This window comes from Sycon ciliatum, chromosome 6 (genome assembly GCF_964019385.1).
Source record: "Sycon ciliatum chromosome 6, ocSycCili1.1, whole genome shotgun sequence".
NCBI lineage: Eukaryota > Metazoa > Porifera > Calcarea > Leucosolenida > Sycettidae > Sycon > Sycon ciliatum.
In genome coordinates this window covers 21,484,617-21,499,098 of record NC_088648.1, presented here as the reverse complement: position 1 = coordinate 21,499,098, position 14,482 = coordinate 21,484,617, and the positions used below count along the sequence as shown (strand labels likewise).

The window sequence follows — 14,482 nt, the reverse complement described above, 5'->3', positions numbered from 1 at the left end:
GTGCATGCATGCAGTGTGCACGCATGCCGTTCGCGCCTGCTTGCACAAGTCACACGTTTTCACCGTCACTGCTTCTACAGTGTGCGCGCAGTTCACTCGATATTTTTTGTCAACCACCAGGAAATCGCCGTGGGCTGGTTTCTGTGATCATTTTCCTTCTATCGTGATAAAGCGCGAGCCTAAATGTTCTAGAATCCTCTTGTTTTAGACTAATTCGAGGCCGTTGAAAACGAAAATCGGGTGTTCCTCGCGGGGCCGAGTACGCATCTGGTCGAAATTAGTACTTCGGAGTGCATCCGCGCCAAGCGCGGAGGCATTATTGTTGGAAGCAAGGCATGTGTGGCACCATTGGAAAGGTAATGACCTCAGCTATCCAAAAAATAGCATCGACAATGCCGAAAAGGCCGAGGAAGAAGATACTTGGGCCTCGAATTGCATCCCGAACTGCTGCCACGAGGCGCCCATTCACTTTGTACAGGCGAGCTGTGACTGCATTTTTCGCTTTTCGGCGACCGGACCTGAACTCCCTACCATTGGACCACAACCTCATGTCACTCTTCAACATCAGACTGGTGATATTCACCACTTACGAATGCACCAGCGAGTAATTCAACTGCATTATCATCATGAAGAAATGCCTCGACCTCTTTCAAAAGGGCAAAACACACTCCTACGTCAGTCATCTGGACCCCGTAGTTAAGGGCACTTCGGTCTACCGGACACCCTTTGGGTGAGTTTCAGTGGAGACACTTCTTCTACCCTTTTGTCACTTTTGGTGGATTTATTGACACCACAATTATGCATCTATATCTGTGGTCTTTCCCCATCAAAATGTATGTGATTTGGAGTTACGGACAGTTCAACATTACGGGTAGTGTCCGGTCCCGGACCGCCCGGACAAACGAGGTACAAATGTATAAGGCTGATGCAACTGCCGTCACTATTGTAGCAGGGGTCACAGCAATGACTTGCTGACTTGCTGACCGCACGTGCGCCCAGACAAGTGTTAGGTAGGTCATCATCTCCCAAACATTCCCCATACATCCTTTGCCTAGGTATCCCGCACCCCGTATTTCTGTGACACCCTTCGCTACTCTGGCTTGGGCAGCTGCTCGCGCGCCCATGTTTGCCATAGCTACCCAGGCAGGCACAGTGGGTGCATTTCATTACGCACTTGAATCGATCCATGAATGGAATCTCGCCGTTCGATTTCATGTCATGAGCCCTGGAAGGGTGACAGTAAGGGACCGCCCAGGCTCGAAGCCCACAGGAGGCAGTGATACGATGTACCGTGCCGTCTCTCTATGTACTACTAGTCCCTTGATCACATGATACAGCATGGACTGTACACTCATACCTCATTTATCCGGGCACTGAAGTTCAGTCTACGGGCCCCCTTTCAGGTGAGCTAAACTACTCCTTTGCTACTTATATTGGAAATAGTAAGATCAAATTTCATATCTCTACGGCCTCTCCCAATCAAAACGCAGGTGATTCGGTGCTACGTGCAGTGCCCAATCCCGATTGCCCTCTAAAATTCACAAGGAGTGTGGTCTGATATAGGCTCCACTCTCTACAGACTTCAGTTTTGCCTTACAATAATTATAAGCTCTAGCATAACGCACTGTGACTCCTGTCATTTATAATTATGTCTCTTACCAGAGAGTTTGGCTGGGGAGGCGTTGCTGAATCTCCTGTTGCCTTCTTGGTAACCGGCTCGCGTCCAGTCAGAGATCGAGCAATGGGCTTGGCAGTTAAGCTCTCTGTTGGCAGCACTGACCGCTGGACTTGCTGCACAGCATGTCCGCCTGGGTGTTTGCCACCAGCTATTGCTGGGCTCCTGGCCAAGCTAGATGCCCTGGCACCGGCTATCAACGTTTGGTGATGTTTTGGCTTTGGGGCTTGATTTAGGGCCAGTCTGACTGTTTCGTGCCTATTCGATTCAAAACTAGATGCTAGTGTGGAGACACTAGCAGACCTGGACGGAGCAGCTTGTCCAGGTTTCGGAGAGGGCTTGGGATCACCTGGGCCAGATGTCGCCGCCTCAGTGCCATCTGGTTGGTTACCGCCAGCCGCTAGTCGTGCGTGGTCACAGAGCGGTGGTCGTGGAGGAGACACAGGATCAGAAGTCACTACCAGCTGCACTCTGTGACCTGATGTGAGATCCTTAGTTTCCACTGCTCTTGCTGTGTTGTGGGGAGTGACGGGCTTTGGGCGAGTAGGAGGCTGGGGGGCTCGACTGGTTTTCAAAGGTAGACTTCCAGCCGATTTCCCTTCCTGACCGGCTGAATTCAAGGCCGCTATCATTGCAGAGACGCCGGTGGGCTTGGCGGGAGATGCGTCAGTGGCCTGGGGTTTAACAACAGACTTTGGTTTGGGTGCTATGGCTGGCGGAGACCGAGTTGCTTGGCTAGGTGTTGGTGGTGGGTTCCCGGTGAACCGGGCTGGTTGACGTCGAGTTACTTTATTTGCTTCACCTTCATTGCCTGTGTTAGAGAGGACATAGAGAACAGGAAATAGCCGAATCATTTCACAGCCTCGCAAAATGCCTCCTTGCATGCACACACACATACACACACACCCACACCCACACCCACACCCACACACACACACACACACACACACACACACACACACCGTGACAAGCACCTTTGCAAAACTTCAACGCAGGTTGGTGCCATCAATATGCACTGTACAGATATGTAGCAAAGCAACTCAAGGACATGCAGTATTGTCTGTACATGTACTGATAAAATTTCTACTTACCGCCAACAAAGGTATCTACTGACTGCATGTCATCTAGGAACTTTGAAAAGTTTGCTTTAGGTTCGGTTCTACGCACAATTCTACAGAAAGTGTGGAAAGTCTCAGCTGTACCCCTGCTCAGCATATCTAGCAGTCTGTCATTGTGTTTGGCCGAATCTTTTATCGCCATCAATTCCTTCTTCTGCGCATCGGAGATCAACCGCTTGGCACAGCATTCCACACGAATTGCATCGCAGCTGAGCGCTGCTTGGAGGCGTGGGATCCACTTGCGGAACATGTGGCTTGACCATGGCCATGAGTTGACCGCGTGGTTCTGCAATAACAACATACAGAGTGCATACAGTAGACCTTGGCGGATAATGCTCGAATAATTGGCAGATTCTGCTTGAAAAGCAGTGAAATTGGCAGAACAATACAAAACTTATGGCAGGCACTTCACCTTGCCTTGAATTCTGCTCCATTTCTTTATGCACATACCAAACATGCATGAAAGCATCCCGATAAAGTACCAAATTCTGAAGATAAAAAATCTGCCAGCAGTATCTGCCAAGGGCTAGCATACCATGAGCTGAGAATCACAGAAGCTGCCAGTAAGGTACGACCAGGGAGTCGTAAAATACCGGTATTTTACAACTCCCTGGCTACGACCAGTACTTAGCAGCATACATGGTGCCATGCAAGTTCTGTTTTTTGTTTGTTTTTGTTTTAGCACTGCCAGAGATCTATGCTGTGTTGATCAAGTGTTCATCGGGGGACGAGACAGCCCTGGCTAGCTGCAGATATATTCATATGGGCTTATTGCTTGCGTTTGGCCACTGCCATTCCAGGGGCCTGGTTGGCTGACGTAGGCCACATTGAAGCATTACTGTTCACTGAAGATAATCAAGAATACCAGATGGCCCTGTACACGTATTGGCACAAGTTTTAACAGTCCAATGATAGCATGGAGCGGGTACATATGTGTGTGTGTGTGTGTGTGTGTGTGTGTGTGTGTATGTGTGTGTGTATGTGTGTATGTTCTCTTGAGTTCTCTTGAGAGAGGAGGAAGCAGTTTTTGGAGCTCCGAACTCTTCTTTCTTCGTAGTGAGTTTAGGGCCACGGGCTGGCTCCTGGCTTCTGCCAGGGCCAGCCCTGGTGAGTAGAAAACACTTAGTGACGCGGTGTTAGACAAGGCAGTCTTCATCTTGCTGCCGCGGAGGAGGAAAATTCAGCGTTGACGACATGGCCACTTCGGATGTGGCCACTCGCGCTGACCCTCTTTCGCCTGGGTGTAGAGGTCTTGCAAACCCTCGCCCAGAGTCTTTTCACTCGCGTGCACCAGCGGCTCGAAAGGTTGTTCTGTCTCTGGGAACGTGGAACGTCAGGACTCTTGTCGACACTGACGGAAATTTGAATACGGCGTCCAAAGCAAAAAAATCAAGGAAAGTTTGTTCGAATATTCGCGAGGAGAGAAAAATTGACCTTGTGTGTCGTCAGCTCGGGAAGTATGGAGTGGACATCGTTGGCCTCCAGGAGACGCTTTGGTTTGGCTCTCATCAATATACTGTCGGAGATTGCTTAGTTTTGACAAGTGGTCGCCCAACACCGACTGGGGATGAGCCTGCTCGTCGTTTTTTTTGGCAAGTAATCGCCGTGAGTGGAGGTCTCAGTGCCTTGATGGGGTGGATCGTATTGTATTTGCCCGTCAAGAGCCTGTCGACAAGCCTCTGCTTTGCGGTGTGTGCAACCGCAGTTTCCGCCGCCGTCAGGATATCGCACGGCATCGTTGTACATCGCGGCGTTCAATAGCAATTATAACCCGTGGGAATGCGCCGTCACGTCGGTCGTCGGGTCCTGGTGCCGCTTCCCGGAGACAGCGCTAATCCAAGAGCTGCCCCGTATGGGGCCACTTAGCCAGTCATGGCAGTGGAGAAGAAGGAAGGAAGGAAGGTGTGTATGTGTGCAGTGCGAGTGTGCGAGTGTGCGTGTGCATGCAAACATGTGTGTATGTGTGTGTGTGCACGTGCGTGTGATTGCAAGTGTACGTGCGCATGCAAACATGTGTGTGTGTGTGTGTGTGTGTGTGTGTGTGCATATGTGTGTGTGTGTGTGTGTGCACGTGCGTGTGATTGCAAGTGTATGTGCGCATGCAAACATGTGTGTATGTGTGTGTGTGTGCACGTGCGTGTGATTGCGAGTGTATGTGCGCATGCAAACATGTGTGTATGTGTGTGCACACTGTAAGATGTCTTTGAGACAACATTTTCAGAATTTGGCAAAGCAATGACGTGTGGACAATTCATACCTCTGCAGCTGCAGCCATGACTGCGACAACAACAAAAGTCACGGACGTCAGTCACCATCTGTTGTACATGTACACACAATAAACCACACCAAAATAGACGTGGCACATCATGAGTGATGTAGAAATGGATAACATTCTTCAGAATGTTTTCAGCGGGTGCAGATTCAAAAAAATCACGGTTCGCGTGAGACTCGGCCAAATGCCCGGTTTTCCGTATCCGCAGGAACGCCACTACCCTCTTGGATCAAGGCGCAGATGCAGTTCCTAAGCGGTGGGACGTGAGTAGATCAGACTTCCAAGCAGGACTTGAAGTATGGAGTGGACATCGTTGGCCTCCAGGAGACGCTTTGGTTTGGCTCTCATCAATATACTGTCGGAGATTGCTTAGTTTTGACAAGTGGTCGCCCAACACCGACTGGGGATGAGCCTGCTCGTCGTTTTTTTTGGCAAGTAATCGCCGTGAGTGGAGGTCTCAGTGCCTTGATGGGGTGGATCGTATTGTACTTGCCCGTCAAGAGCCTGTCGACAAGCCTCTGCTTTGCGGTGTGTGCAACCGCAGTTTCCGCCGCCGTCAGGATATCGCACGGCATCGTTGTACATCGCGGCGTTCAATAGCAATTATAACCCGTGGGAATGCGCCGTCACGTCGGTCGTCGGGTCCTGGTGCCGCTTCCCGGAGACAGCGCTAATCCAAGAGCTGCCCCGTATGGGGCCACTTAGCCAGTCATGGCAGTGGAGAAGAAGGAAGGAAGGAAGGTGTGTATGTGTGCAGTGCGAGTGTGCGAGTGTGCGTGTGCATGCAAACATGTGTGTATGTGTGTGTGTGCACGTGCGTGTGATTGCAAGTGTACGTGCGCATGCAAACATGTGTGTGTGTGTGTGTGTGTGTGTGTGTGCATATGTGTGTGTGTGTGTGTGTGCACGTGCGTGTGATTGCAAGTGTATGTGCGCATGCAAACATGTGTGTATGTGTGTGTGTGCACGTGCGTGTGATTGCGAGTGTATGTGCGCATGCAAACATGTGTGTATGTGTGTGCACACTGTAAGATGTCTTTGAGACAACATTTTCAGAATTTGGCAAAGCAATGACGTGTGGACAATTCATACCTCTGCAGCTGCAGCCATGACTGCGACAACAACAAAAGTCACGGACGTCAGTCACCATCTGTTGTACATGTACACACAATAAACCACACCAAAATAGACGTGGCACATCATGAGTGATGTAGAAATGGATAACATTCTTCAGAATGTTTTCAGCGGGTGCAGATTCAAAAAAATCACGGTTCGCGTGAGACTCGGCCAAATGCCCGGTTTTCCGTATCCGCAGGAACGCCACTACCCTCTTGGATCAAGGCGCAGATGCAGTTCCTAAGCGGTGGGACGTGAGTAGATCAGACTTCCAAGCAGGACTTGAACCTGGTGCCCTCTGTTTCTCAATCATGGTCTTAGACCATCCCACTATGCCTGCCTGCAGATTCCAAAGAAACCCTAAAATTTTAGAAGTGTTTCACACTTTTGTTTCAGTGGAGGCATGGTTCCAAGAGCGTGCACTGAGCATTGACAAGAGTGCATCACCCCCAAGAGTAGGCAGCTCACGCATACAGTTTTGTCCCAACAGAATTTCAAGTTGACAGCATTCTTTTGATGCAATGCTCCTCTGGCCAGACTGATATACGGCGTTTGTACAGCTTATCAAACCATCGAACATTTTTCCTTGTGCTATTTTGTACTAGCTAAGGTCCAGGATATGTCTGATAATCCGCGCACATTACATCATATTATGACATCAACTTGAGGAAATTGGCTGCTCTCAACGTCGAGAACGCGCGTCCAGAGTACGAGAAGCATGTCGAGCCCTCCGCTCAGCAAATTTACAAGGAAGCTTCACTCCATTTGCATTGCAACGTGTATCGGGGAGTCCGAACCAGGAGCTCTGGCCCTCCCGGATGGGTTATTCGACCATGCACGGTGAAATAGAAATGCGGAGCTGCTTTTGATTCGCGGGTCGCATTTCTTTGACCGCCACTGTACTGGTACATATACTTCGAAGTAACAGTCCATATATTCCACGCACGCCATGCATAGAAACACTCTGACCAGTAGTCAACGTTTCTCTGTTGACGGAGTTCTTGTAAGACTTTTAATATGATGTACTGTCGTGGACATGGAAAGGGGAGTGAGCCAGCCTTTCGGCCCCCCCCCCCCCCCCCCCCCCCCCCCGGAACTGCAGCTGGCTCGACTCCACTCTACTGAGTGCGTTCGATTATGCACGCGAATCGATTCATGAATCGATTCGCGAATCGATTCGCGCTATTCACATCACCCCATGTGAATAGAGTGAATGGATTCCGAATCGATTCCAATGCTCATGACATGAAATCGAACGACTTGAATGCGCTTGAATCGATTCATAAATCGATTCAAGTGTGTAATCGAACGCACTCACCGAGTGAAGAGAACCCACACCTATTCACCGTACTTTACTCCCAATCGCAGTACACAAGCAAAATAGTCATTGAGTTGTTGAGACGCTCAAAGGAGTATGAGCCATGCATACCCGTTACCGGTGCTCTGCGGCCACTTCAGGAAACAAGAACGAACAACAATCCCCAAGAACCGAACAACACTGGCCAACCACTTACCCAGAATCACTGGAACACCATGACAAACGGGGACGATGAACGTCCAGTGGCGAGCGCTCCTGCAGCCAGGAGTCACGGTTTGCTTGAATCCTGGACACGACTTTGAACGTCGTGGGCGGATCATAGGCTGTACCGGTTCTCTACGTCGTGACGGTATGGAGCAGTCGAATGGAGCCTCCGAGCCACAAGGAAACTTCGATGAAACCCTTTGGCCAACAAACAGATTCTTACACAGCCTGCACCCAAACAAACTTCGACACGAAGCAGCAGACGGCTAAACTAACTGTAACACCACCTCGCTGCCTACTACAACTCGTCTACAGGCTGCCTGTACTGGCTGTAGCATGAAAAACTGAAGAAACTACAGCTAGCGCTGCAGTGAAAATATTTCACCTCGAAGCTCCAGTGTGGAAATGGTGCACGTTTCGCCGAGGTGAGCTAGCTACCGCGTAGATCTACCGCAGCAGCAACAGCAGTGCGTGAGGGTGACCGGTGGCCCTGGCCGGGTCCGGGTACGGCTGGGTAGACAGGTAGATCTACGGGTCCGTGTTACGTTTTGTGGATGACATGCCTGTATACCGGTCATACAACCTCTATCCGCAGAACTGGCCTGGATGTCCACACAGACATGTTGGGGTTGGGGGCCAGTTTGGAGTTCGCAAAACGAACGGACTGAACAGTATACCATACACTACTCACTAGTCAGAACAACAGATGGCTTGGTCAGTCACTGATCAAGCCATCTGTTGTTCTGACTAGTGACAGTACTGAGTAGTGTGTCACCATGGTCACGGACTAGCTCTCTTGGATTTCTGCCACACAACAGTGTACATACATTATACATACATGTCTAATGACAAGGAAGCGAATGAGGTCCAAGTAACCCAGGTAGATCTACGTATGGGAAAACTTGGAAAGGTGACACAGATTAAAAGAAAATATGGGAAAAATTATGTCATTGGTGTAGTGCGCCGAGCCGCCGACGCGGTATGGCCCTGGCGGCTGCTACAGCACCGAAACGACGAGCGGCGACCGTGACGCGTGACGGCACCACGGTCCAAGAACATGAAACGAGGAATAGTCTGGAACGAGGAAGTCGAAGACGGTAAGAGACCTCGGCTTGCACAACTCATTCCTCCCCGTCCCCCATTGAAGTAATTCACTTGCATGCGATTGAGGAGGATACAGTTCTTGCATGGCAGGAAAGGAGATTGAAGGAGGTCACGAAGACGAAATGTATCTAACGTTGGGTGGTGCACCCAGTGCCCGCAGTGTCCACTGGTGTCGCCAGTGCGCGGTCCTGGGAAACAGTTGCTCAGCTGCACCCATGGTTTCCTACAATACAGACAGTACAATAGTCCATTCAGAAAAAATATGATCTCCTAGCTTTTGGCCATAAATGGGTCAAATTTTGAGTTTTGTCACAAGTTATTTGACAAACCCCATGGAATGCGCTTCCAATTGTGTTTTTGAAGTCTATTTCTCCGAAGAGCAAGCCATAACGAGAATAGAAGTTCAGCCAGGTTTTGCCCCCAAAGCACTGAATTGGGAAAAACCATGAAAATCCAGGCCGTTCACTGCACATGCATAACAGTATATTCGTGGTTCGAACCACAGTTGAGGCACCTTTTTGGACCCTTTTTTCAAGTTTCGAATCTCGCGGCACTGCACACTGTACCACAAAATCATGAAAAATCGCCAAACACGGAACTCTCCAGAGCCAGCGCTCGTCTTTTTCTGAATGGACTGTGGACCGCGCAGTACATCTACCATGGAGAGAGTGGGCGAGACTAAAACATAAATAGGATTGGGGAACAGTGCATGTGCTGGTGCCAGGGAAACTCCAGCACATCCGCAAAGGGACTGGAATTATACTTCAATACCGGGAAGAATGCCGAGACCTGCTCTACTTCATCGTCATCTCTCACAGCAGATTATGTTGGAAATTCTCCCAGTACATTAGCATCCATCTTCATGACAAATGAGAAACCAGAAACAAAACAAAAAACTTTGAGGGCAGGTCGTACTGTATCAATTTTATTTACCGTATTTTCCCGAATATAAGTCGACTTCGAATATAAGTCGACCACCCCAAATCCAGGAGTCAATTTCATGAAAAAAAGTTTTTATAGCTCTATGACACCCACACATAAAAAATGATGAATTCTCTGCGAGAAGAGATCATAATTATCATGCCAGTAAGACAAAATCTGAAAAATCTGAACAAAACCAGTGTCATTCAATGTTCACATGGTTCGTACGTTAGTGCATTTTTGTACGGACACTCCAGTCATTTCATTTGTTGTGCCAGATGTCCGTATGTAAGTCGAGTTCCGTTTGTAAGTCCAACCCCAGCTTTTGACGAAATTTCTGGCACACAGAAGGTCGACTTATATTCGGGAAAATACGGTATTGCAACATCTCAGGACTCAGAGGAAACTCCGGTCAAAGTGAAGAGAGTGGGTGATAGCCAGCCACGGCGATAAAGATTAGTAGGGGTTAGGAGGGGAAACGAAAGATCTAGGAATCGGTATTTCGGCCCTGAAACGCCCTTTGGCACAATTGGATCTGATCAGGATCACTCAGCGCATTCAGGAACCCATTCAAGAAGAGGCCCAAGAGTGGATTCGAGAATAGACCGAACCGGGGGACTTGAACCTGGTACCCTCCGTTTATCTACTATGATCTTAAACCACCCCCCTATGCGTGTCTACGCGTAGAATTATCTACAATGTACGCGATGTTTTGTGACCTGTCCATTTTCCCTATAGCGTACCGGTTTCAGCTGGCTGGCTTTCGCGATACCACCAAGTCTGAGCATTTTCACGGTGAAGATCTGGTAAGAAGTTTCGCTGATATGGTGCTTTGAACTTCACATATAGTCAACAACAGCAACAACAACAACAACAACAACAACAACAACAATTGCCGATGGTGCCATCGTGAGAATAAAGAATTCAAACAAACAATATCTCTTATTGGCCATTGGCCATCGCGAGAATAGGGATTTGAAAAACAACAACAACATACGTAAGAAAGTCCGTTGCTCCCCACAACGAAGCTCGTACTTTTCCGCCAACTTTACTTGACACTTGACCCCAAGTCCAAGTCAAGTCGGCGGAAAAGCAAGCGCCCCAGTGTGGGGAGCAGCCAACTTTCCTCTAAAAATCAACACAATTAAATTATCACCGAAGTCGCTACCACATCGTATTCACATAAAGTATTTTGTGGAGTATAAACCTCACCCGGATTTTTTGTTACGATGTACACACATCTACCATGGTGATCACTATCAATTTGAAATGATTATATCCACAAAGAACGATATAGGGCTTGAACGTGCTACTTCGAACTACATGGCAACCAGGCTGTTCTCATGAGAACACTGACTTATGGATCCACTCAGTCGGATCTAGTTTTGGCTCCTGGCACGGACAACAGTCACACTTGCATGCGAAGGGGGTCTACCGTATTTTCAGAAGTATACGCCACACTTGCAGTATGAGCTGCATCTAGATTGTTGTCACGAAATACTGACCTCTATCCTGCTCATGACGGTGAATTTGACCATCGTGGCATAAGCCACACCGACTGGTTGTGGTTACAAGTACATTACTGGTGTTAAATAAATACCCTACCCACCAATACACTGTACATAACATTGTACAGTAAGTATCGTTTATAAAGTGACCGGATATAATGATATACCGGTTATAGTGATAGAACACGTCAAAATCAAAATCAAATCAGAAAAAATACAGCTAAAATATCACTATATACACTATTATCGGCTATACCGATATATCGCTTATTGTGATTGACTTCAGGAAGCAAACCATATCAAATGTACAGGAAAATATCGCATATAATGATCAAGAGTGATCTTTCTGCATGCTCTTGTCCGTTTCTGGCTGTGTTGCCTCTCACAATGATGTTGCCAACTCACGTACACAGCCACTCATGTCCATTTCTGGCTCTACGCAACTCGTTGGACACCGAGTAGATCTACGTGAGTGCGGATCCAGCTCAGGCTTTTTTTGGAGAACACGCTGAAGAAGCAGCCATGCCACATGATGACTGTATCGAAGTAAGTTCTAGTACATGTACAGTCTGTACTCGTACTGCACTGCCCACGGCTGTTACGTAGATCACAAAATCGGACATTCAAAATGGCGTCATTTTTTTGAAACTTTTTGAATTTTTGAACGCGACGGCCCCCAGAGAATAGCTGAGAATTGCATTTTTCACGTTGGTATCCAGGCTATTTTGGCTCCTATCGTCTCCCATCGACACGGTTTACCATACAACCGCGATTTTCGTCCAGGGGAAGCTTCAAGGAACGCATTGATGCCTTTTGGATCGTCTTTCCCAAGAGGCGACAGGTTTCTGTCGCCACGTCGCCTCCACGTCCTTTGTTCTTTCGATTCCCAAAACTGCTCTACTTTCATTGCTGCCTACATCCCGGCGCCGAGTTTTCGCAGCTGCTTGCTGTGTTTTTGGCGGCCCTAGAGACCTTCTATAGCTCGAAAATCGCGCTCTTGTCCCAGATCGCGCAAAGGAAGTCTCGATCGCGCATCGACATTTTAGCCTTGTTTGTTGCTTTCTGCTCTGCGATGGAGCACCACTCGAGTATTCTTGAATCCGTGTGTCGCATTGGTGGCCAAAAACTTGCCAGTGCTAGTCACAAAACTCCATATCCGGTGAAGAATTATGTTGAAGAGATCGCCAAAGTTTTTAAAATTGATGTTTCCAAAGATTCCCCTGACGTGCATCCCCAGTACATGTGCTCACTTTGTCAATTTGCTATTGCACGTTCAATGAGAGATGACACATATAAGTATTGTAGTGGGGGCTGCAATGGTCCAGTTACATGGCAACCACATACGAGATCTAACTGTGCCGTATGTAAGAGTGATGCTGTACGAGCCAAGGGCGGCCGTCCACCGAAACGGAAAGCCGTCAGTGAACTGCGTGGCCAAGCGGCAAAACGACAGACACCAACGGCATCAACATCAGCTGAACTGCCAGAAGGCAGTCCTAGCTCTCAGCAAAGACGCACCAGCAGCAGTAGCAGCGGTGACACCAACACAATAGCACACACCACTGATAGTCAAACATCCGCAGTTACTTTGGACGAGATTTCGGCGCACGCAGCGCCTATGTATCGGGCTGAAGCAGCATTAGAGAAAGAGCGGTTTATTGACAGTGGAGCTGTGCAGGAATGCATGATATGTTTGCAAGTGGTAAATGGAGCAGTTCAAGCCAAATGCTGTGAAAATATATTCTGCTCAACATGCGTGCACACGTGGATGAAGAGTCACAATACATGTCCAGTATGCAGACAGCCAATGGCACTGGCGACACTGCAAAAGCCATGCAAGCTAGTGTGCAATATGGTTAGCAAGTGGGGTGTACATTGTGACTTCCATGAACCAGCATTGTCGGGTTGCCCAGCAACCGTTCGCCTCCATGAATTACGAGGTCATGTCACATCATGTCCGTTCAATCCATCCACATCCTCAGGAACGCCCATTCGTACTGCAACCAAAGCTGCAACAGTGGAGGAGATCTTAGCAGCGTCACCATCAAAGCTACGGGGCGATGTGAGTGACAGACTGACCTGTCACCTTGTGTCCGCCAAAGCAGAAGATGGGAGGCTGGAAGTGAAAACCAGCAGCCAAGGAAGACCGCAAGTTTTCATGCGAACAACAGTTGGCAGCAAGCAGCCGGAGGAGGCATCAGCCAGGACGCTGAAACGACGGTCACTGGAAATGGAGCGCATCACAGAGACAGTTTGCACCACAGCAGATGCAACACGGCATGGCGTTGCTGGACTTGGCGCTACCAGCATCAAACCACCTTCAGGCACTGCCCTTGCCATCAAGGCCGATCTAAGCCTTCCTTGGGCGCAACTCCGGAAGCTGCGCAGATGGCTCCGCTCCTTCGGAGTTCAGCTTGAATCGGAGAGAAGCATTCGCTCATTCATAGCCACCACCTTGCCGAAATACACAGTGAAGCAGCTCCCCTTTGTCAAGCGGACTGGCGAGTTGTCACTTGCTGCAGCTGTCTACTTTCCAAACCTAACCGACATCATTATCCACTACCTCGACATACTTGACAGCGGCAGTAAGCTGACATGGCATGATGGCGCCATCCCAGAAACGGAGATATGGGTCAAGCTGGGCGGTGACCATGGTAAGACAACATTTAAATTCGTGATGCAAATCGCCAACACCATGCATCCAAACTCACTCGCCAACACTGTGCCAATCTGCGTGTTTGCAGAGAAGGACTTGCCGGCAAACCTGGAAACTGCACTCTCAATGTATCGGAACCAAATTGCAGAGCTACAGGGCCAGAAATGGAAAGGCAAGACCATTGTGCCTTATCTGTTTGGTGATTACGAGTACCAAACCATGAACTACGGCTTGTCGGGTTCCAGTGGCGTAAGGCCTTGCCTCCATTGCTTGTGCACGAAGAAAGACATGCAGGTCCCACCAGCGAACCGCGACGTACAGTATGGAGCACGGTCCTTAGAGAAGATGGCGGAGGACTATGCACAGTTTACTAGCGCAGGTGCTCTGCTGTCAAAGGCAAAGCTGTATAACAACACCATCCGACCAGTCCTATTGCCAGTGCCCGTTGCGAGCGCCATTATTCCAGCGCTGCACCTAGACCTCGGTGTATTCCCGTGGATCTTTGATGTATTCACACGCGAGGTCCGTCTTCTGGACATGCAGCTTGCAGAACAATGCGACGCTGAAGAGCAAGACAGTGGACGGTTTAG

The 14,482-nt window shown here is 49.0% G+C and overlaps 2 protein-coding genes across 3 annotated transcripts in view; one reads left to right on the top strand and one right to left on the bottom strand.

Annotated features, from left to right (window-relative positions):
- The window catches only part of LOC135819662 (uncharacterized), a 223,066-nt gene extending 217,751 nt beyond the window's left edge, over positions 1-5,315 (bottom strand). The window contains exons 1-3 of the mRNA XM_065332911.1: positions 5,051-5,315; positions 2,767-3,079; positions 1,660-2,486 (exon numbers count right to left, since the gene is read on the bottom strand). Of these exons, the coding sequence (XP_065188983.1) occupies positions 1,660-2,486; positions 2,767-3,079; positions 5,051-5,068 (1,158 nt within the window). The 5' untranslated portion in view covers positions 5,069-5,315. The remainder of the gene's footprint in view (positions 1-1,659; positions 2,487-2,766; positions 3,080-5,050) is intronic.
- Positions 1-14,482, top strand: part of LOC135819672 (uncharacterized) — a 72,754-nt gene that overhangs the window by 55,048 nt on the left and 3,224 nt on the right. The window contains exons 1-2 of one of the 2 annotated variants that reach the window (XR_010553951.1): positions 8,670-8,800; positions 10,467-10,534. The exons of the other annotated variant lie outside the window; for it this stretch is intronic. The gene's annotated coding sequence lies outside the window, so the exon portion shown is untranslated. Of the gene's footprint in view, positions 1-8,669; positions 8,801-10,466; positions 10,535-14,482 lie in introns of those variants that run through there. 2 annotated transcript variants of the gene reach the window in all.